This window comes from Narcine bancroftii, chromosome 4 (assembly GCF_036971445.1).
Source record: "Narcine bancroftii isolate sNarBan1 chromosome 4, sNarBan1.hap1, whole genome shotgun sequence".
Taxonomy (NCBI): domain Eukaryota; kingdom Metazoa; phylum Chordata; class Chondrichthyes; order Torpediniformes; family Narcinidae; genus Narcine; species Narcine bancroftii.
The window spans coordinates 300,437,318-300,460,269 of NC_091472.1; the positions used below are offsets into that span (position 1 = coordinate 300,437,318).

The 22,952-nt window shown below is 38.2% G+C and overlaps 2 protein-coding genes across 2 annotated transcripts in view; one reads left to right on the forward strand and one right to left on the reverse strand.

The window, feature by feature from the left end:
- Positions 1-7,791: 7,791 nt before the first annotated feature.
- phospho2 (phosphatase, orphan 2) lies at positions 7,792-13,914 on the reverse strand. The gene is made up of 2 exons (XM_069935693.1): positions 13,745-13,914; positions 7,792-11,400 (listed from the first exon to the last, which is right to left on the reverse strand). The coding sequence occupies exon 2, from the start codon at positions 11,381-11,383 to the stop codon at positions 10,655-10,657; it is 729 nt and encodes a 242-aa protein (XP_069791794.1). The 5' UTR covers positions 11,384-11,400; positions 13,745-13,914; the 3' UTR covers positions 7,792-10,654.
- A 39-nt stretch (positions 13,915-13,953) lies between these two features.
- Positions 13,954-22,952, forward strand: part of cfap210 (cilia and flagella associated protein 210) — a 49,275-nt gene continuing 40,276 nt past the window's right edge. The window contains 2 exon segments of the mRNA XM_069935692.1: positions 13,954-14,119; positions 19,082-19,159. Of these exon segments, the coding sequence (XP_069791793.1) occupies positions 14,056-14,119; positions 19,082-19,159 (142 nt within the window). The 5' untranslated portion in view covers positions 13,954-14,055.

A 22,952-nucleotide genomic window follows, 5' to 3' on the forward strand; every position in this document is an offset into this window, starting at 1 on the left:
ACAATAAAATAATGCCAGGTCCAATTGTCTCTGAGAACTATGTATTAAACTAATTAATTTAGCTACATTATCAGCAGAGTATCTTTTTTTAATAAATCCAGACTGATCTAAATGGACCAACTCAGGTAGGTATTCATTTACTCTATTAGCTAAACTTTAGCAACAATTTTATAATCAATATTTAATAACAATATAGGTCTTTCAGACTCAGGTTTTAATGAATCTTTATCTTTTTTAGTTATTACTGTTATTACAGCATTTGAAAAAGATTCAGGTAAAGAACAAGTTACAGTTGCTTGTTTTAATACATCCATTAATAAAGGCATCAATAAATCTTTAATTTTTTAAATAAAATTCAGATGTAAATCCATCTTCTCCAGGAGATTTCCCATTTTGCATAGAATTTAAAACTTTATTAACTTCTTTCAACGTAAATGGGGATCTAAATCTTTCCAAGCTTGGCAATTCAAATATGGTAATTGAAGCTTTTGTAAAAATTCATTAATGCCTTCTTCATTATTCAAAGATTGAGATGAATATAGTTTGGTATAATACTCTCTAAAAGAATCATTTATATCCTGTGGTTTATAAGTAATTTTTGAATTCTTTTTAAAAACATTAATAACCCTTGATGCTTGCTCCATCTTCAATTGCCAAGCCAAAACTTTATGCACTCACTCCCCCAACTCATAATATTTTTTAGTTCTATCAATTAATTTCTCAGTCTTATAATTTTAAATTGAATTATAATGCATTTTTTATTTATCAATTTTAACCTTTTTTCCCCAGATAGACTATTTTGTAATTTTTTTTCAAAATTCATCATTTATTTCTCTAATTTATCTACTTCCTTAAGATAATTTTCCTAATCTTAGTCGAACAACATTATTTGACCTCTCAAATAAGCTTTTAAAGCATCCCATGAAACAAATTTATTATCAACTGAATTGACATTTGTACCTAAATAAATCTGTATTTGATTTCTTATAAAATCACAAAACTCTAAATTTCTTAATAATGATGAATTAAATCTCTATCTATAAACTGTTTCAATTCTATCAGAATTTAGGCATGACATCAATAATAGTGAATGATCTGATACAATTCTAGGTTTATATTGTGCATATTCAATCCTCCCTTGTAAATGACCCAAAATTAGAAAAAAAATCAATTCTGGAATAAGAATCAAACCAATAGAAATAAAATGAATAATCTCTCTCTACAATTCAATTTTCTCCAAATATCCACCAAATTTAACTCTTCCATTAATATCAATAATCTTTTAGCCAATGTTATTTTAACTAAAGATTTTGTAGATTTATCTAAAATTTGATCTTAACAACAATTAAAATCTCCACCAATTGTAATATTTTCATCTACTTGTACCAAATTAAAAAAAGGAATCTTAAAATAATTTTTCATAATCCACATTAGGAGTGTAAATATTCATAAAAATTCAAGATTCTGAATAAATTTGACAATTTACTAATACACATCTACCAAAAGGATTAATAATTGTTGATTGCAATTTAAATGGCAATTTTTTGTTAATTAAAATGGGTACTCCTTTAGAATTAAAGGACAAAGCCATAACCATTCCCTTTTCAACTTTTGATGTGCTTCCTCTTTCAAATGAGTTTCCTGTAAAAAAAAGCAATATCTACTTTTAACTTTTTAATATGAGCTAAAACTCTCTTCCTTTTAAATGGATTATTGACCCCGTTCACATTTAACGTAAAATATAGTTCAAACCTTTAATTTTAGAAAATATAAAACTCTCCTCTCCACCCCGGGTCATCCCAGCTCCACCGCCATTTTTCAAAGCATGCCATCTCCAAGACAGAAAGAAACCCCAAAATAAAATAATAAAAAAAGAAAAAAACCCAAAAGTGCTGATAAGGTCAGCGTTAAGTCTCTTAATAACGAGAAGTGGCCCTTGTTACTAGTGGAATGAGGCATCGGAAAAGGAAAGCAGAAAAAAAGAGAATCCGCCTGCCCCTGACAGAATATCAAAATTAAACTTCAATCAGTCAAATGTGATGAGCTTCTTTAAGGTCACTATTAACTTGATCATCATCAATTCAACTTGAGGTTCAATCAGCTGTCCTCCAGATGGAATCCCTCCTTACAATTTTTCTTGATCCCCTTCATGTTGCAATACCGAAGATTGCCTTCCATTCTGCTTAATATTGAACAACGAATTGGCAAATTCCAAGGCTTCAGACACATTGGCAAAAAATTGAGCTTGATATTGTCCATAAAAAACTTTAAGGACTGCTGGATATCGAAAAGTAAACTTATATTCCTTGTTCCACAAAACTGATTTTACTGAATTAAATTCTTTTCTTTTTTTAAATAATTTCATTACTCAAATCCACATTTTAAAAAATCTCTATTGTTCTGAATCACTAAAGGACTTTGTTGTTCTCTAGCTTTTTGAACTGCCATTCTTAAAATAATTTCCTTATCTTGGTAATGTAAACATTTAATCAAGACAGAGCACGGCGGTTGTCCCAGATACAAATTTTTCCTCAGAGCTCGATGTGCTCGATCGAGCTCCAAACTATTTGGAAAATTCTCTGGTCCCAGAATGTCAGGCAGCAAATTTTGAAAAAAATTCACTGGATTATTACCTTCAAAATCGTCAGGCAAACCAACAATTTTCACATTATTTCTTCTATTCTGATTTTCCAACATGTCAACTTTCTGCAATAAATCCTTCTTCTGAAATTCCCACGCTGTAAAATAATCTTCTATCTTATTAACTGTATCTTACATTCTTCTACCTCTATATGACATTCCTGGAAATCTTCAAATTTTTGAACTTTAATTTTAATTTTGTCTACAGATTTATTAAATTTTGTCATATCTGTTTCCAGTACAGTTATTTCTTCTTTAATAGCTCCCAACTGATTGGTAAAATCAGCTTTAACCAGCAAAATTTGCATCCATTTTCTGACTAATTATGTCCACTTTTTCAAAAATTTTATCAAAAATCTGTGGGTCAAGAGGTTTTGGAGTAACATAATATGTACCCATTTTACCTTGAATATATTGATCTCCTCCCTCTTCTGTTTCCTTGTGACTGTTGTTAAAAAAAACTATCTTCTTCTCCTCCAGGATCTCCTTCTTTTTCTTCCTCCGTTGATGTTGCTTAGGGCTGAAACTGTGAACGGGCTTTTTGTTTCACCCTTGTCTGACCCGCAACCGTTGTCAAAGTCGGATCCAAAGGCTTCGATTCAGTCGCTTCTGTGATGTGCATGCCCGGTCTACAGCGATCTCCGTAGTTTTTTCCCGTGCTCCAGTGCCATCTTCCCCAGCCCCCTGAAAAGGTGGCACTGGATCCTCGATTCTCATCCGTGAAGCGTCGATCGGGGCTGAAGAGGAACTAGGATCGGAGGCTGAGTCTTCAAGGTCGGGCCAGGTTCTTCCACCAAATTAACTTCAGTTGCAGCTGATAGTTTGAGTTCTGGATTTCTTTGCTGCCATCTTCTGAGACCTCTAAGAAAATTTTAAAACCAGTTAAACTTAAAAATATTTTTTTTAAAGTCGGGTACTAATTAATTCTGTCAGGAGTGGCATTTTCCACGTCTTCTCCGTACAGCATCACGCCACGCCCCCCCCACCCCACAGCACCTTTTTATATTGTACTTTAATCACAACATCTGCAGACTGATGTTTAACTCTATTCAGCTGCTCCACTGCAAAGTATCTTTGAGCGATGCCTACCTTGAAGAAGTTCTCCTCCTCTCTTTGAAAGGAGTTGTGTGAGAGTCTCTCTCATTGCTCCCCTTCAATACCTGCTAGTCTCAAGTATTACACCTCTTAACACCATGTCCTACTGCAATTATTTGAGGAAACCACCAGCAGGTTAGACAAAAGAGATGCAATGGATGTTGTACATTTGGATTTTCATAAGGCCTTGAAGAAAGTGTCACACATGAGCCTGCTTAACAAGATGAGACACTATGGAATTACAGGAAAGACACTAGCATGGAGAGAGCACATTGGCTGAAAGGCAGGAAACAAAGAGTAGGAAAAAAGGGATTCCATTCTGATTGTTTACTGGTTACTTGTGGTGTTCTGAAGGGATCAGTTTTGGGGACACCTCTTTTTTACATAGTATGTTAATGATTTGGATTGTTTTGGGGCTAAGTTTGCAAATGATACAAAGATAGGCAGAGGGGCAGATACTGACAAGGAAATGGAGGAGCAGAAACTGACAAGGAAATGGAGGGGCTGCAGAGACTGAGATAGATTAGAAGAATGGGCAAAGAAGTGGCAACTTAAATACAATGTTGGAAAGTATATAGTCCTGCACTTTGGTAGAAGAAATAAAAGTCAGACTATTATTTGGATGGGGAGAAAATTCCAAATTCAAAGATGCAGAGACTTGGAAGTCCTACCCTTAGCCTCCAGGTTGAGTCAGTGGTGCAGAAGATGAATGCAATGTTAGCATTCACATCTAGAGGAATAAGATATAAGAGCAGGGATGTGATGTTGAGGCTTTATAAGGCACTGATGCTACCTTACTTGGAGTACAAGGAACAGTTTTGGGTTCCTTATTTAAGAAAGGATGTGCTAGCATTGGAGAGGGTTCAGAGAAGATTCAAAAGAATGATTCCTGGACTGAAAGGATGGACATATGAGGAATATTTGATGGCTCTTAGACTGTACTCTTTGGAGTTCAGAAGAATGAGAGGAAAATTCGTAGAAGTATTTTGAATGTTGAAAGGCCTGGACAAAGTAGATGTGGCAATGTTGTTTCCCATGTTAGGGGAGTCCAGAACAAAAGGGCACAGCTTCAGGATTGAGAGGCGTCCATTTAAAATCGAGATGAAAGTGAATTTCTGTAGCCAGAGAGTGGTACACCTCTGGAATTTGCTACCACGGGTGGCTGTGGAGGCTGTCATTGGGTGTATTTACGGCAGAGTTTGATAAGTATCTGAAAAGTCAGGATATCAAGTATTATGGGAGAAGGAGGGGAATGGGGTTTAGTGGCAAAATGGATCAGCTCATGATGGAGAAGACACAAAAGGCCAAATAGCCTACTTCTACTCCTATATCCCTGGCCCTCTGTAAGGATTCTATTCCTTTCTCTCAATTCCTCCACCTCTGTTGCAACTGCTCCCAGGATGTGGTCTTCCATTCCATAACATCAGAGATGTCCTCCTCCTTCAAAAAACTGCCCCCCCCCACCCACTGCCATCAACTCAGCCCTTACTCACATCCCCTCTAATTCTCGCACATCTGTCCTGGCCCCCTCTGCCCAGGACGTAACAAGGATAGGATTCCCCTTTAACTCACCAACCACCTCACCAGGCTTCACATCCAACATATTATCCTCCACAATTTCCACCACCTACATGACACCATCACAAGTCACATCTTCCCCTCCTCTGCCCTCAGCTTTCCGTAGGGACTGTTCCCTCCATGACTTCATCAACCATTCATTCCTTCCCACTGATTGCCCCTCAGAATCTACCTGTGACTACTGGAAAATGTTACACCTGCACACACCTCCTCCCTCCACCATTCAGGACTCAAAACAGTCTGCAGGGGTCATATTCTGCATCCGATGCTACTGCTGTGGCCTCCTCTACATCGGAGAGTTTGGATGCAGAGTGGGAGATCTCCCAGTGGCCAACCATTCCCACACCAACATGACTATCCATGGCCTCATGCACTGCTACACTGAGAATACGTGAGAATTGGAGAAACTAATATTCTGTCTGGACACTGTCCAGACGCCATTAACCTCGACTTCTCCAGCTTCCATTAAACTGTTCCCCGAGTCTCTCTTATTCCTCTGTCTCCTTTCCTCTAGGACCCTCTCCCTAAAACCTCAGCCTTTTGCTTCTATCCTTCCATCCATATCCACCTTGGACCTCTTACCTTTTAGTTTGTAACCCTCCCCGACCACCCACCCCTTTCTCCCTATTCTCCTCCCCTCTGCTTTATTCAAGCTCATACCTTGACAAAGGGCTCAGACCCAAAACAATGGTTATCCTTTGCTTATAGATGCTGTAATACCTGCCGAGTTTCTCCAGCACCTTTTTTTCCCCCTCTTGCATGCCACTTTAAGTATTTCCTCATTAACCACAAAGCACCTAGGGCAATGTGGGTTCACCTGGGTGCTCTCAAAATGAGTATGGTGATTGACTATTGGAAGTTACTCCCAGTAAAGGTTGGTAAAAGGAAATTGAGGATGGAGTTGATCAGAATGTGAGAATGAATATCAAACAAAATAAATAAATGGGAGAATGGGATTGATCTAAGAGATTCAATTGGCTACGCAACTTTTTTTATTAAAAGAAAATACATTTAAAAAATAAATTGACTAGGATTATTTACTAGCACGGCAGAGTTATAGTTTTTGAAGATGCTGATGAAGGCAACTTGGAACTCTTGGGGGGGGGCGGTTGTTGCAGAATGTAGGTGGGAGATGATGCATTTCTGCCATTTGATTTGGCAGTCTGCGTGCTCATGATAAATCAACCTTATTTTTTCAACAGGTTTGCTTTTGGGTAGTTATGGAGCAGGGATTTCCATGAATCAACAGGAATTGGGACAGAAGCCTTTAAGCACACCCTCAAATCAACTCTACTTCCCACCTGCTGACCTTTTACCATGACAGATCTTGGGCTAGAATGCCATTTTTCAGGAAAGCGATGTTAATAACACCAAGAATATACTGACATTGTGTTTGAAGCTGGGCCATTGGTTGGAGCTGACAATGTTTGAATGAATGATTTGAAGATGCAAATTTTAAGTCAGTTAATTAATTTTGAACTTAAAATCTTGTGTTAGTTTGTGCTGGGGTTTTAATTTCTTTAAGTTGGTTGTTTAGGTCATTGGTGTTGACAGTCTGCCTTGATCGCATCTTCGGATGGATGCAAGAACTTGATTTGAAACCTCTCCCCATCCTTGAGATTTGTGTTTGGTAACAAGCTCGATGGTAATCACTTGGGCATGATCAGCTACAGCAAGTCTGTCCAGTTTAGAAAAATAAAAATATTTTAAATATTCAGTTCAATTTTATAGAGATTTGTTATCAATTTATCAGAGCAACATGCCCACCTTGATTGAGGACCAAGTCTTTGGATGGGAGCAGAATTACTGCAACCTGATGGGTGTCATTTAGGATTCAGGTTGTGGCAAATGATAGGGAGAGGAAGATGTAAGGGGGAGGCTGTTGTGCAAAATTTAGGTAAGTTTTTATCATAAGATTCTAATTATTTTAAAAATTATTACAAAGGGTGGCTGAAATTGTTCTCGAGGTCTTACTTTCTGGAAAACATTTTGTTTATGCTTATTTTCAAGTCTTGCATAAATTGCCTGTGGTAGTAAAGGAAGCATGTACAATTTTGTTCATTGTCCTTACCCCTTTTCTGTAGTGATTTGCAGTTTTCTCATTCACATACTGTGGACTGAGATTGTATAGGGCAATTTCCACCAAGAAATCCTTAACCTACTGGTAACTTTAAAGGATCTTCCTGTTTGTACCTGTTGCCTTGTTGCAAGATACCATTTTGTAATTCACCTTCATCTTGTGCAGAAGACCACCTCTTAATTTCTAATTCCATTATCTTTCACTCATTATCTTTCTCATTCCATTATCTTATGTAAAATTCTGCATTACTTGGGGGAGAAAAAGCACAATAATATCAAGTTTAAGGATTGAGGAAACATCAAGGTAAGCCATTCCACAGTTTCCTATATGCAAGTGTCAAGTTGGTGAGTTATTTTTACAGGGTGAAGATTATTTCCAGTAATTTGACAACACTGAGGTTGGTAAAAATAATTTTATTTGCTGACAAGCACTCCACCCCTCCAATGGGGGTGGATTTTCCTTTAAAATCTGAATTATTTTTGTAAGGTAATTTTGAAAGTATCACCCCATAATTATCGTTGTCAGATCCTGAATTGAAATTTGTTGTTAGCTTTAGTAATAGCAAGGAAATGTGTTGCTGTCACATGGAAATCTGATGTCTCTTTAACTTTAGAGATGACATGGTGAAATTCAAAGTTGCATTCCATTAGAGAAAATTACTTATAATTTGAGGAATAAATACATAACTTTTTTTCAAATTTGGGGTCTGTACACTAGATTTATGAAGTTAAAATTATAATTTTTTTTACTGTTCCACGAAGTTTCCCTGAAGAAATAAAATTATAACTTTGTGAAATTTCTGAGGATTCTGAGTATCACCTGATGCAATCTGAATTAATTAATTACTTAATTAATTGTGGCTGTTTTTAATGGAATATTTTGTATTTTAGTTCTATTATAGGCTTTGAGGAGATTTAGTTTTAGTTTTTTTTCCCATATACATACAGTTTCAGCAAATATGTGTTAGCAATCTACTATGTAACTTGGTATATTATTTTCAAATGTTTGATTAAATAAAATATTAAAAAAGCACCCCCCCCCCCCCCCCCATACACACACACTTTAACTGTGATTGATGCTGGTAACCTTGTATTCATTCCTATTTCTCAATTGTTTTGCATTGAGTGCCTTGTGGCCAGTTCAGAGAGCAGACCCACATTGGTGTGGGTCTGGATTCTTATGCAAAACCAGATAAGGATGGCAGAAAGCCATCTATGACAGGGCATTATTGTTAAAATCCATTTGCCACCAAAGTCACCATTACTGATATTAGCTTTTCATTCTAGAATTATTTTTGAATAGAATTGTTTATGAGGTGTTCCAAGATTAGGTGAAAAGCTTTGTTTTGCATGTTATCCACGGAAATCAACCCATACTTGAGAACAGCAGGTAGTGCAATAATAAAACAAAGGTGCAGAGTGTGGTGCTACAGTAGGTTACAAGTGCAGGGTATAGAGGAAAGTACAGTTAAAGCAGTACAAAATCATCAAGATTTACCAACGGAAAGTCTGTTTAGAATCTGATATCCAGGAAAAAAAATTGTCCTTGAATCTGTCAGTATGTGTTTTCAACCTCACGTATCTTCTGCCTGACAGAAAGGGATAGAAGGGACTGTGACTGAAGTTGGAAGGGTCTTATATATGTGGGTCTCCTGAGTCAGCGAGAGGAGTAATTTAATTAACTGACTTGAAATTTGTCATGGTGAGGCTGTCTTCAATAATTAGTTGAAGCCATTGGTTAACTGCCCAATTTTATATCCACAATAACACAATCATTATACATTGTTATTCAGTCAGATATTATGTACCTATATTGTTACTTGGGATTATCTGAAACATTGATATTGTTTGAGCATTAGGCCTGTTCGAAACTTTTACTTGCTTACTAGGTTTGGGTTTAAATTCTTTTAATTAATCACAATGTATGTTGACATTTTATTGTAGGAATGTTTCACTGTTGTAGGAACACTCTTTGAACTGAGATTGTAGGATTTCTTTGCTGGTGATCACTTAACCATTGCTGTTTATGGGACTTTGTACTCAGCAAATCAGTTGCCACACTTCAAAAAGATGGTTGCTCAGCAGATTTGAGAGGGTAAACTTGCTTTGAACAATTTACTTTTAATTCTTCAATTGTTCTTTCAGTTGCCTTTGGCATTTCACAATCTATGTATCATATCTAATCCTATGTTATTATGTTTTCCATGTGTGGTTTAAGTAGTAATTGCACCTGGTTACCATGTGAAAAATGTGTTTTCATTGTTCCCTGGAAATAAGAAATGAAATATTTTATATATTTAACAATAAGCAATTTACTAAGATTGTGACAAAATATGTAATTTAAAATATTAATGTAATTTTCTTGCATGTCATCACTTTCTAAGGTAGAATCAATTCTTTTAAAAATAGCATGCATAATTAAACAATAAGTGTTTGTCCAAATTTATATAAAATAATTGTCTGAATGTATAATGCAGAGGAGTTTAACTGGGCACAAAGGATAAACACCATTTCTGCAAATTTCCCTACCTCTTTTCACTTTTAATTTAAATGATATAGTAATCTGAAATAGAAATGGGTGTTCACTGTAAAGCATTTCATTAATTCAAAATTTAAAGATTAGTTATTTTTTTAAGTGTATAGCATGCATGGACCATAAAGGAATCAAGCCAAACAACTTAAAAATTTTACATTACATGCCACTAAGTTGGAAATACTATACAGATTCAAATACATTTCCCCTGACATAGTACAACAGCTTTCCCTGCTCAATTCTGCAACATTAATTGATAAATAGAATATTTTTATGATACCATAATACCCTTTTAAAAAAAAAAATCAGAAGAACATTGCAGTTCAAAGAGCCCACTGAATTATATATTTACCGGCTTCACAATAATGGAACACAGCTTTATTCTGTAATGGTGAATTGATTGAACATATCCAGATTTTTATTTTAGAGTCCTAATAAATCTATCAGCCTCCTGCTGGAAAAGCAATCTTAACATTTTGAAAAAAATGTTGTATAATTGTCATATGGTATAATTTAAATACTATGGTTGACTAATTCAAATTCATTTGTGAAACAAAACTATAATTAGTAATGTTAGACAGAACAATTCTGCCCATTGTTGTTGATAAATTAGAAATTTTCCAGAAACTGTGCTAATTCTATGAATATATTGTTGAATTATAACATCAAAAACTGAATGTGGTCTTAACAATCTGATTTTGTTTATAAACAAATCAATTCAAGATCCATTTAAGCCATTAAATATTTTTTCAAATTGGACTGGATTTCTTCACCAGAAGACCATATCACTATCAATGGTTGGATAGAACTAGAGTGTCTTTCAACTATTTCCTGAATCAACTTTTCTAACTTGTACCCTTTCCTGACCAGACCAATATCATTCTTCTCCAAACTTTTAATTGGACACAAGTCATTTCCTCCATCACCTGTGTAAATTATTCTTTTATATTGTATTCCCACTTTAAGTTGATCAGCGACAAAGTCTTCTAATGCTTTTCTTTTACAAAGATTATCAGGGCATTGTGGACAATTATGAGAATGAAAATTCTCAATTCTAAGATAGCCATGTTCATCAAAAGTTGCTGGATTTGTAAGAATGCTGTCAAAAGCTAAGCTTGTATTTGAAAATTCTAAGATCCAATTAATGAAAACTGTGTTAGAATCAGAAATAATAATACAGTCAACTTGATCCTTGCTTTGGCAGATGAACTTCAGGAGTTCAACCATTCCTGAACAATATGGTATCGCCTCCATAACCTGTTTTATTTCAGGTTCTTTGATTCCTTTGTCTCCTATGTAACCAAGGACTTTTCTCATGTATTCATTCCAGTGTTTTCCATCATATTTTTTACGAAGCCAATCTGGAAGTTTCTTTTCAGGAGCACATCTCACAACCCAGGTATCACTGTTCTCATCTACAATTGTGTGGTCAAAATCAAAAACGAGTAAACTCTTCATTGTCTGGATACTGCTTCCTATTTTTAAAAAAAGGAAAAAATGTTTAATACAGAGCTGCACTCGACTTATATGTGATCTATTTTTATCCTATAACTTATTTAGCTGGGAAATCTTAGGCACTGAGGTTTGGTAAAGATTGCAAGGAAGCTGGTGGTGTTCACCTTGGAATGGAGGAAACTGTGAGTAAAATCAGAAAGGGCATAGAAAGAAACTGTTCCAATTTGCAGAGAAGTCAAGTTCTAGGAAATCTTGAATGAAGCTGATTGGCAAACAAAAGATAAAGTTTTTTTTTAAAACAAAGGAAAATATATTGTGCGATCACCATCTGGACTGCTATTTCAAGGGTCAACTTGGTGACAAATGTAATTGTGCATCCAAAAGGAAGCTAGATAAGTACCAGAAATAATTTTTTTTCTCCAGAACTATGGAGAGAGGAAAGGGCTGCGACTGATTGGATTGTTGTTGCCACTGAGAGTATATGGATTCAATAGGCCAAATGGCCTTCTCCCATATTCAGGTGACTAAAATTCGCCAAATTCCTTGTTCAAATTCTGTACCTTCACTGTGAATTAAGTGAAAGCAAAACCGTATCCTGCTTTTCTTTTCAGCAATATACAGGTAATCAAATAAATTATGCTTGGTGAATAGAAATGTGAATATATTGTTGAGCCAGCATAGGCTCAAAGAGTTTAATGGGCTTCTATGTTATTGAGAAATATAGGAAAATAAAGTTAGTTTCTTCTACATGCTTTCATTCTTACAGCTCAAAACAGTTCAAATATATGGACAGGAACTTTGATGCAAATTTGAAGAAATTAGTTTACCATGACACAATTTAGGTAACTGAAAAGATTGCCCTATTTGTATCAAGTTTGGTGTATTTTATTGAAAAAAAAACAAACTGCAGATGCTGTGAATCTGACATAAAAACAGAAAAAGCTGGAAAATCTCAGGAGATAATGACAGCATCTGCAGAAAGAGAATCAGCATTTCAGTTTAAAAGCTCTTCATCAGAACTGGGGAAGACATGCCCAGTTTTTCCAGTATTTTCTATTTTTTGGCGTGGTTTTTAAATTATTTAGCATCAGAGCCAATACACATCTAAATTTAAAAAGAAAAATACTTTCAATAAAGCCAAACAAAATAAAAAGTAACAGACATATTATGGCTACTACTTGAAACAAAGAACACCAAATGTACAGATAACAACATTTTTTTGTGCTAATTTATTTGGAAGCTGTTTCTCAATAATATCCAGATCATCACAAACAAATTTTCTTAGAGGATTTTTAACTAGTCTCATTTGTCCATATCCCTCTTAACCTTTTCCTTTCCATGTATCAGGTTAGATCTTATTAAGATGGAGAGGGTTTAAAAAAGATGTTGCCAGGTCTGGAGGATTTGAGTTTGGATGGACAGGCACTTTTTTTCCATGGAGCATCAGAATCTGAGGTGTGACCTGGCAGGAGTAGCCACGAGGAGCCTAGATAATTGTCATAGTCCAGGTAGGAGAGACTAAAACTAGAAGGCACATATTGGTGAGAGGATAAAGATTTATAGGGGACCCGAGGGCCATTTTTACGACACAGGAACAAGCTGCCTGAGGAAGGGATTATAAGACATTTGGACGGATACGTGCATTGGAAAGTTGAACACCGGTAAATTGGAAAAGGTAGGCAATTTAGTAGCCACAGATGTTATAGATAGAGAATTTGGGTTAAAAAGGGTTTAAGTTAAAATGTGATGATTAGTCATAAAAGGGGGCTAACCACTAGAGTTTAGCTGGAAAATGTTACCACAGACTTGCAACAGATTTAACTACAGAGAGACATGCAGGAGCCAAAGATTGATAAAGAGTGAAAAACAGAATTTGGTGTGAGCAGAGGTCATGAATGATCGTGGTGTGCGTGACTAACAGTAATCAGGATGATTCTGCAAAAACTAACCAATTAAAGCAGTGTAGTGGAGATGCTGAAGGACAAGCAAATTGTATAAAAAACAATGCACTGTATGTATTGGGGCTTGACTTGGCTAGAAGCCGGTTGAGTCCAACTCTGCAGACTTGTGAATAAAGCTTGTCGTGTCACCGATCTTAAAGAGACTCATTTGTGAGAATTTGTGTTTCTGACAACAGACAAGGTGATTGGAGGGCCTGTTGAACTTTATCACTGTAAATGATGCACACTTCTCTCCCTCGTCAAGTAGGCCCAAAAAGAAGGCAGGATTTCTTTCCACGAATTAGTGGCCGGGACCAAGAGGTCACAGAGGAGACTCTATTAATAACCCAGCCATTCTCCCAAGTCTGCAGCAACCTCACCCCGTCTTAGTTTCCTATTATTCAATCGAATTAAAGTGCCTTACTTCCGATTCGTCAAGTAAACAATAAACCGAATCCAAATTTCATTGATTTAATCGGAATCCTCGCCGTCGGGGCAACGGCGCCAACCACACTGCCGGAAAACCCGCCTGGATTCTGCGCAGTCGCACTCCGCTCCGCGTCACCGCGCCCTTCCCCGCCCGTTGCCGGGCAGCAGAGAACACGCCGTGGTGGGGAAGAGGGCGCGGTGACGCGTTTCCGCTCGTTGCCGTGCAACAGAGACAGACCCCAGCGCAGCGTGGCTGTGCGTTCAGGGAGATGTTCGCCTGGGCTGGTTTAACTTGTCTTTGAGCAGATGGCGACGGCAACCAGTTTCACGCCGCCCACAAGGTCGTTGAGTGACTCCAGGGGCAATTCTGGTGAGTTTGGTGGATCGAAGATTTTGTTGGGAGACGGCGGCCTCACCGGTCTGATGGAAGTGCCCACGTATGTGGGAAGTCCGATACTTGCTCGGTGTGACGATGGCGCTCTGATGTTTTAGATGGTCGAGAAGTACCATAGGACGTGGGAGCAGAATTGGCCCATCGAGTCTGCTTCAATGGGATCATTCAGATCGGGCTAAAGCAGTCGTTCTCAACCTTTTTCTTTCCACTCACGTACCTCTTTAAGTATTCCCAATGCCATAGGCGCTTCATGGGGTGGAAAGAGTAAGTTTGAAAGCCACTGTTTTAATTGACTCGTCATGTGCACGGTTTCAGAACTCCAAAGGAAATGGGCCAATGACAATTTTTCTCAAGTAGAATATTTCAGTCGCAATTGGGTCTAGAGCAGTGATTCTCAACCTTCCCTTCCCACTCACATCCCACCATAAGCAATCCCTTACTAATCACAGAGCACCGATGCGATACGGATTGGTGAAAGTGGTATGTGAATGGAAAGGAAAAGGTTGAGAAACATTGGGCTAAAGGAAAACCAGTTTCACCATCACTCAAGACCATGATTCTACTCTTACAATATGTTTTGTTTAGCACATCGAAAACAATTGCCCGAAATCGCATGAGCCACCTCTCTGGAAATTTACCATCACCTTCTAGGAACCAGCACAACCTCGTGGGCATATGTATTTGAACATTTAAGACCTATCAATATCAAAATAATGCCAAGAGACCTGAGAGTGCACCTAATACAGTTTAGGATTCCGCACTATTTTTATTGGACTCTAGCAAGGTTATATAGATTAGGGTTGAAAAATACTCCTGATGCTGGCACTGGTGAGGCAGATAAAGGGGACTTGGTACATGCGCCTTAGTCTTGTCCCAGATTCAAGAATTTTGGATTATGATACACAAGTATATTGGTGAAGTTTCAGGTATTCAAATTCCTTTTTGCCCCAGACTCTTTGTCTTGGGAGACACACTTGGGTTATTTGGGGATAAATACTCTCAAAATTGGATTCAGACATGTTTCATGGTAGGAAGACATTATATTTATAGGCTGGAAGAATTTGGGGGGGAGGGTACCATCCTTTCAGGAGTGGACCTCAGAAATAGTCAAAGTGGCAGCATTTGAACACATGTCTTACAAACAGTTCGATAAATTGGGCATCTATTCACAAAAATGGGGAAAACATCTAGCTTTCCTGCGACGGGCGGGGTGGGAGAGGGAAGGAAAGAGCAGTGGATGTAGTACTGAAGCATATTAATGAATGGCAGTTTTTTTCTGATATTAGAGGTCTAAGTAGAAATATGGTTATTGATATTTTTTGCTGCTATGTTTGTTTCTATTTTATGGATAAGTTTATGCGTTGTAACTTATGATTTACATAACTTTAATACCAACTCAGGGGTTTTGGGAATTTGTTTAAAAGGACAATAAAATTTAAATAATAAAAAATTCAATATCTATAGCACAGTCTAAATCCTAGTTGACGTCCTCTTATTTGTTTCTGACCCAGACTACCTGCAGTTGGTATCCAAAGTCATTGCAAGGATATTAATGCTGTCTCCACTAAATTCTTGAAATCCATTGGAGGAAATGTGTCTCAACATCTTCTCCGAGTTGACAACCTCATAAGTGAAGTCTTATTTCCACGTTGGCTTCATGAAGCCGGCTGTGTAATTTACTCCCAATAACCTCTATTCTATGCTTTGTCATGGGAAGAGATTTCGAGGTGGAGAGAGGAAAGGCCTCAATGTATAGTAAAAGCATCCTTTTTTTTAAAAAAAAGTAACATCACCAACTCCAGAAAGTCGCTCACTCAAAGTGAGATGGTATTGAAAACCTTGATTCCCCCATCGTCAAGAGCAGAAAGAACACAGCCCTTCATGAGCTACCCATTTCACTTCCGCCATCAGATATATCTGGCCCCATCTGTGGAAGAGCTGTGGTTCTCCCATTTGGCCTTGAGTTACTTCAGATTCGACAGAAAGAGAGTGGAAGCAAGTCTTCTTCAACCCCAAGAAGCTGGCTGAGAAAAAATATATTAGAATGGGTTACAGATTAGTAAAGAGCAGTAAACAAAATGGTTTAGATTTAGGATGGAAGAGTTTATAGAACGGTGGATAACATGGTAGTCTGGGTCAATTTGACAAAGACACCACAGTTGTTGGCAGAATCACAGACAGCAATGAGTAAGCATACTGGAGTGAGGCAGATCAGCTTGTTGAGTGGTATCACAACAACAGCCTTGTTAGCAAAACTAAGGAACTGATGGTGGACTTCAGGAAGGGAACACAGGAGAACACAAATCAGTTCTCATCAAGGGGTCAGCAGTGGAAAGAGTAAAGAACTTCGAATATCTGAGTGTCAACTTCTCTGAAGATCTATTCTGGGGCCTTCATGTCAATGCATTTATGAAGAAGGCTTACCAGCAACTATACTTCGTTAGGAGCTTGGGAAGATTTCTACAGGTTTGTTATGAACTGCATGTAATGAGTAGCAATAGGGACTAAAGCAGTCAATATTTAATGTTAAAACACTTTTTCTTACTCTTAAATTATAGTGTTAATTCTTAAACTATTCTTAACACTAAATCTATTCCCAACTATGCACAGGTGTCTAGTGAATATACCCAAACCATTACAGTCCAGGCCAAAATCTAGAAAGTTACTTCAAAGTTCAGTATTGAAGCAAAGGACTGAAATTTGATGCCCAGAATTATTGTTGAACTGATGAAAAAATTGGAGATGTGGCTGCTACAGGCTCATGAATTCTTCTTGCATTGCCTTTGAAGAAATGTCCATCCACACGAGCTGGTCCTGGTCCTTTTGTAGGCAAGATTTGAATTGGGCAGCCTCCACAAAGCTTCCAAGATCCTGAGACCAGTCTCTCCTAGTGACCTCCGCTGTTAGTTACAATCAAAATGAAGCACTTTGCTTCCCAAAAAGACCCTCCTGGAACAGGTCAATGCACCGAAAAGTTCCAGTTATTGACAGAGCATGCTTTCCTCTGAATTCCACAAAAATGGCTGGTCACAAGAACTACTTTGTTGTTTTCTCTTTAGCAGTCAGAACGGTTCTCCCTTGCAAAAATCAGTGTCTCTGTAGCGCAAATAAAAGCTCTCATGACTGGAGGGAGAACAAAAACTTTAATTAGCTTATAACCATGGGTAGGGTCTCAGTAGTCTTTGGAAGGGTTCTGGGTTTAGGCGGGAAACCAGGGTTATATGTGAGCAGATGGGGGCGGAGTCAGCCATCAGCACCACACACTACCAGTGAATCCCAGTAAACTGCCCTTTTCAAATGGATTGAATTCTGCAACAGACTGTGACAACCCTTCTCTCAGTTCTTCCAATGTATTGAATTATTGCTGGGCTGTGACTTGTGCTTGTGTGAAATGTTAACTGTGACCATTCATTCCCTCCTGTCTATACTTTCCCTTACAGTGATAATTCTATTTTTACTAAAATGGGAGCTCGTAATAGGTTGTATCAGTGTCTAGTATGGAAGTGTAAATGTACAGGACAGGAAAAGGCTGCAGACAGTTGTGAACTCGGCCAATGCTATCATGGGTATTAGTCTTCACCCCATTAAGGACATCTACATAAGCAGTGTCTCAAGAAAGCAGCTAGAGAGCAGTTGATGGAGTAAGTCACAACCTACAGAGCTGCTGCAAATTCTATTAATAAAGTACAGAAGCTCCTCAACTTACGAAGGGGCTGCATTCCGGCAAACCCATTGTAAGTTGAAAAATTATTGTCGTATAACACCAACAGCTCTGTATCAGTCCCCACGCTGAACCCACTGCCCCGCACTCTCCCCACAGCCGTTTATTATTCCCAACACTGAACCCACTGCCCCGCTCTCCCCCAACAGCTCTGTATCAGTCCCCCCAGTGATCCCACTATCCCCCTCTCTCCTGACAGTGCTGTGTCAGTCCCCACACTGATTCCACCTTCCAACAGTGCTGTATCAGTTCCTGCAAGCTTTCTGACTGAACTAAATTAAGAGATTGACCAAGGAGGCTACAAAGAATTCACCTTCGAGAAATTATAAACGTTTATTTGAAAAATCAATAATACTTGCGATGACCTTACTTTAATGTATTACATGAAATAAATAACGTCAGTCACGCTATTGTACCACCATAGGTTTGAAAAATGTTAAGTCGGACCATCGTAAGTAGGGGAGTACCTTTATTTAACAGCTATCCAGGAAGTGTCCTACCATTTGATTATAGTTGGCAACACTTTGAAATAACAGGGTGGATTTTGAAGTGTTGAAATGCCTAACAAGAAAGCTAAAAGCAGAGACCACATGCAGCAGCTCCAGAGATCTACCCCACAGACTGAAACTTGGCCGTTGCCTGATCCTGTCTTCCTGGGCAGCTCACTGTCCGTCCAGGAAGAAAAGGTTACTAATTTTGAGTGCTAAATCCAGCACAGAAGCTGGATTCTGTGTTTTTTCATCAGGTTTTTCAACTTCAGTTTTTTCATCAGTTCCACAATAATTTTGGGCATCAAATTTCAGTCCTTTGCTTCAATACTGAACTTTGAAGTAACTTTCTAGATTTTGGCCTGGACTGTAATTAAGTCTTGAGTCAAGATTATTTCTCATTATGCACTGATTTCAATCTTGGCCATCTCCTTTATTCTTCTAGCTTTCCAAAAATTCCAAGGACCCCAGAGCCCATGCTTAGTCACCTTGCAATTATGTCTCTACAATTCATCTACTGTATTTTGACCCAAATATGAATTGTAATCTGTTCCTGCTAAATCCTTATGGAGTTTGATGTTTCCTATTGAAGAGCATGATTAACTCAATAACTTTGTAAAAGTAGTTGCAACATTAATGTGAACACAATCATTAATTAATGTAATTATTATAATTATGTATTTTAAATACTATTTCCTGTTGCTTGTATCTCTTATGAATGAACTGTAGGTCGAATATCTTCATCTTGCAACACCAAAATATGTGCACAAAGACGTTCTGAGGAAAGGAATCCAGGAGATGTGAATGGTAAAGTTCTTTTAACATGAAGAAATATAGCCATGCATGTGGTGTTAGATTATAAATACAGCATTAAGTTCCAAGTTGTTAGATGTGTTGCATTAAAATTATTTTGAGGAATAATGATTCAAAAATATTATTTAAATGTTATGAAAAGTAAAAAATGTCAAGATATGCTCAAGTCACTGCAAATGGATTCTTGATTGTGTACAGATATTAAAAGTTGGACATATTCTAGGATCTGGAACAGATAGAGGGAGTTGGAAGCACTATCTCCACCATTTACACCATCTACGCTAGTGAAATAAAACCAGAAAATGTTGGAATTATTCATTAGGTCAGGCAGTATCTGTGAAAAGTAAAATAATTAACATCTCAGTTTGAAAATCCTGATCTGCTGCTGTGTTTCTAACATTTTATGCTTTTATCTTGGACATCTAGAAAATAGTTACATTTTTGTTTAATTGTCAATTTATATATTTTTTAATTAGCAGAGGGTAACATTTTGTATTTATTATCTCATTTTAATTCAATTACATATACTTATTAAATATAGACATTCAGGGCAGTAACAGGCCATTTCAGCCTGTGAATTCATGCCGCCCAATTTACATCCAATTAACCTACACCCATGGTACATTTCGATTGGTGAGAGGAACCTGGAGCCCCTGGGGAAAACCAATGCAGATGTGGGAAGAAAGTACAGACTCCTTATGGATAGCACGGGATCTGAACACTGGTCCTGATCTCTGATGCTGTAAAGTCATAGTGCTAACCGCTATGCTGCCCCTATTGTTTTTTTAAACAAAGTACCCTCTCAGCTGTGCAAGTAAGAATTTTGGTGCATATGCACATTGTACAGTGTATATGACAATAAACACCTTAGTGAAGAACTTCTTGAAAGAAGCCCATTGTTATCATGTAGAAAGTTGAACAGCCAATTTTCATGATTGTAGTCCAGGTACACGATCCTTTATCCGAACCTTTGGGGGACGGTGTGTTCCAAATTTTGGATTTTTCTGGATTTCGGAAAGCCCACCCAAATTGTGCTGCCTATCCACCCCCACCCCCGACGCCCACCTCCTCCGATGGCAGGTCGGCCGCCTCCCCAGACCGCCAGTCCCCATTTGCCAGATTTTGGAGCTTTCCCGATTTTAGGTGTCCAGATAAAGGATCGTGTACCTGTAATACATGGGTAGATAGGGATGTGAAGCTTCTTTCATAGTTTAATACAAGTTAAAGAAGGTTTCCCACCAATACGGTATATAATAGTGAAATAACAGATGGGCAGCACTTAAACTAAACTACGACAATTACGTGGTTCCCCAAGACAAATGGTGAGGATTACAAATACAGAATAATATAAGAATGAGTGGACAGCACAGCCAGTCACTGCACTTTTTCCCTTCAGTTTTTCTGGAGGACGTCTGCCTCCCTCTCAGATCGTCTTGGAGAGGTGGAAGCCGTTGGGGTACTTTCCTTTTTTTGGGGGGGGGCTCTTTGCCTTTAGGGGTGACTCCTCTGTTGGTGGTAAGGACTGTGGGCTTGGTCTTTGATGAACCTCATTGGGACTTTGAACAGGACTGCGCTGTTGGGTAGGACGTAGTGTAGGACATCTTTGTTGGGCCATAGGACTGCTCGGTTGAGGGCTGCTTGGCTAAGCAGTCAACGTGGAAGGACTGAGATCTCGCTGTCCAGAGATATTTCTGGAAAGTCAATGGTAGGTTCTGGAATTTCATCTGGGATTTCATCCAGAAACTCATCAGGGTCGTGGGTGGTGGGTGTGGCCATAGGATCATCCACTGCTCTCAATTGGTCGATGTGCGGTTTGCATATTTTAGTTCCCATCAGTATGGAGTAAGAACAAGGACTCAATTTTTTAAGGATAATTCCTCTCACCCATGGCCTCCTATTAACCTGGTAGTTTCATACCAGTACTGTTCTCCCACTTTGAGAGATCTGGTAGGTTTATTGGGAGATGTTGATTGTTCTATTTCAAGGCCAATGTTTGGGTGCACTGTAGAAGTCTTGTTCTTAGGTTATGTTCAAACATCAATTCAGCTGGTGTTCTCTTCGTAGTAGAGTAAGTGTATTTCTGTAGCTCAGCAGAAAATCTGAAATTTTGAGGTTCCAGGATGTGTTTCAGTTTCTTAGTCCTGCTTTTTTGAAGGTTTGTACAAAACATTCTGTTTCCCGGTTTGTGCTTGGATGGTAGGATGCTGACAAGACGAGTCGTATGTTGTTATTGTGCAGGAATTCTTTACAAGTCTTCGATACAAAGTGCAGACCATTATCAGAATCTAGTTCAAGAGGCAATCCATACGATGCAAATATACTTCATAGTCCTTCAATTGTCTGGTCCATTGTTGTTTTTCTCATGTGTGACACTTCTGGCCATTTTGAGTATGCGTGAACAACAATAAGGAATTTTTCTCTCATAAAAGGACCAGCGAAATTAAAGTGAATCCTATTCCATAGTCATAATGGGCATTTCCATGGGTTAGTCTCAGCTTGAGGAGGTTTGGGTTGCATAACTTGAGAAATGCTACATCTCCTTACTGTCTGGTGACCCTCGATAGACATTGATATTGAACAGACATGCATATGTGCTAATGCCTTCATCCAAACCATTCTTGGGTGGTTGTTGTGGCTGTTTGACATTTTTGTAGGGATGATTGTTCTAGTTCCCCACCACAAGCAACCTTCCTCAATTGATATTTCATGGTGCCTTGTATAGTAGGTTTCAGTTTTCCCGATATCATTTTGGCCTTGGGCCACCCATTTGATTTGAAGTAATGGACCCTTAATAATATAACTTTTTTTCGTACATCTTTGTTGATCATCTTTGCTGTAATTGCTAAACAATTAAGCTTTTCTTGATTAATAGCTGTAGCCTCCACCATCCATTTAATTATTTTGTCTTCCTGTTCCGTTTCTGGTAGTGATGAGCAAGATAGAGCATCCACATGGTTGATTTGGGTTGCTAGTTTATGTTTAAAATCATAATCATATGCGGATAGCAGCGTGGCCCACCTTTGAATCCTTGTTGTGGCTAGCACTAGTATTCCTTTTTTTTTAGGGCCTATTATTAAACACAGTGGTTTGTTTTCTGTTACGAGTATAAACTTTCTACCATATAAGTATTGGTAGAACCATTTGACACCAAATATTATGGTGAACCCTTCTTTTTCCAGCTGAACATAATTATCGGGAGGCATAAGCCACTGGTTGTTCCCCTCTTTCCATTACCTGCGATAGGTCTGCAAGGGTAACTTCTTTCCCTGGCTCACAGTGGATGAGAACATTGTTGCTGGATGTTAATAGTTCTTTCAAGCAGACCAATGCGTTATTAGTCTCCTCTTTCCAGCACCATTTTTGGTCTTTTCTCAACAGTTGATTTAGTGGGTTGGCTGTTGTAATCGGATTAACCCTCCTGGCACCGAGCTATTGTTTCCTGCTAATGTCCTGGGTTGGACCCTCCAGCACTATAAAGATGCCATGTGTTGTTTGTTCTCCCTCTTTGCCAGCTTGGGACCACCCTGCTTCACACCAGGCCTAGAAACATAGAAGGGTGCTGGAGAAACTCTTGGTAAGATCTGCACTGTGTAAAAGGGTTGGGAGCGTTTAATTAGTGTCCCTTTTAGCATAGAGTCATGCCTGCACTGAGTCAAGGGGTGGTGGGGCATCATGGTAATTTTTCCTTGTACCAGTTCATTTTGTGTGTGTGTGTATATTTTGTTCCAACGCTATTTTTCCCACGTTCGTTATTAATTGTTCGCTATTACTTTCCCACGGCTGCTGT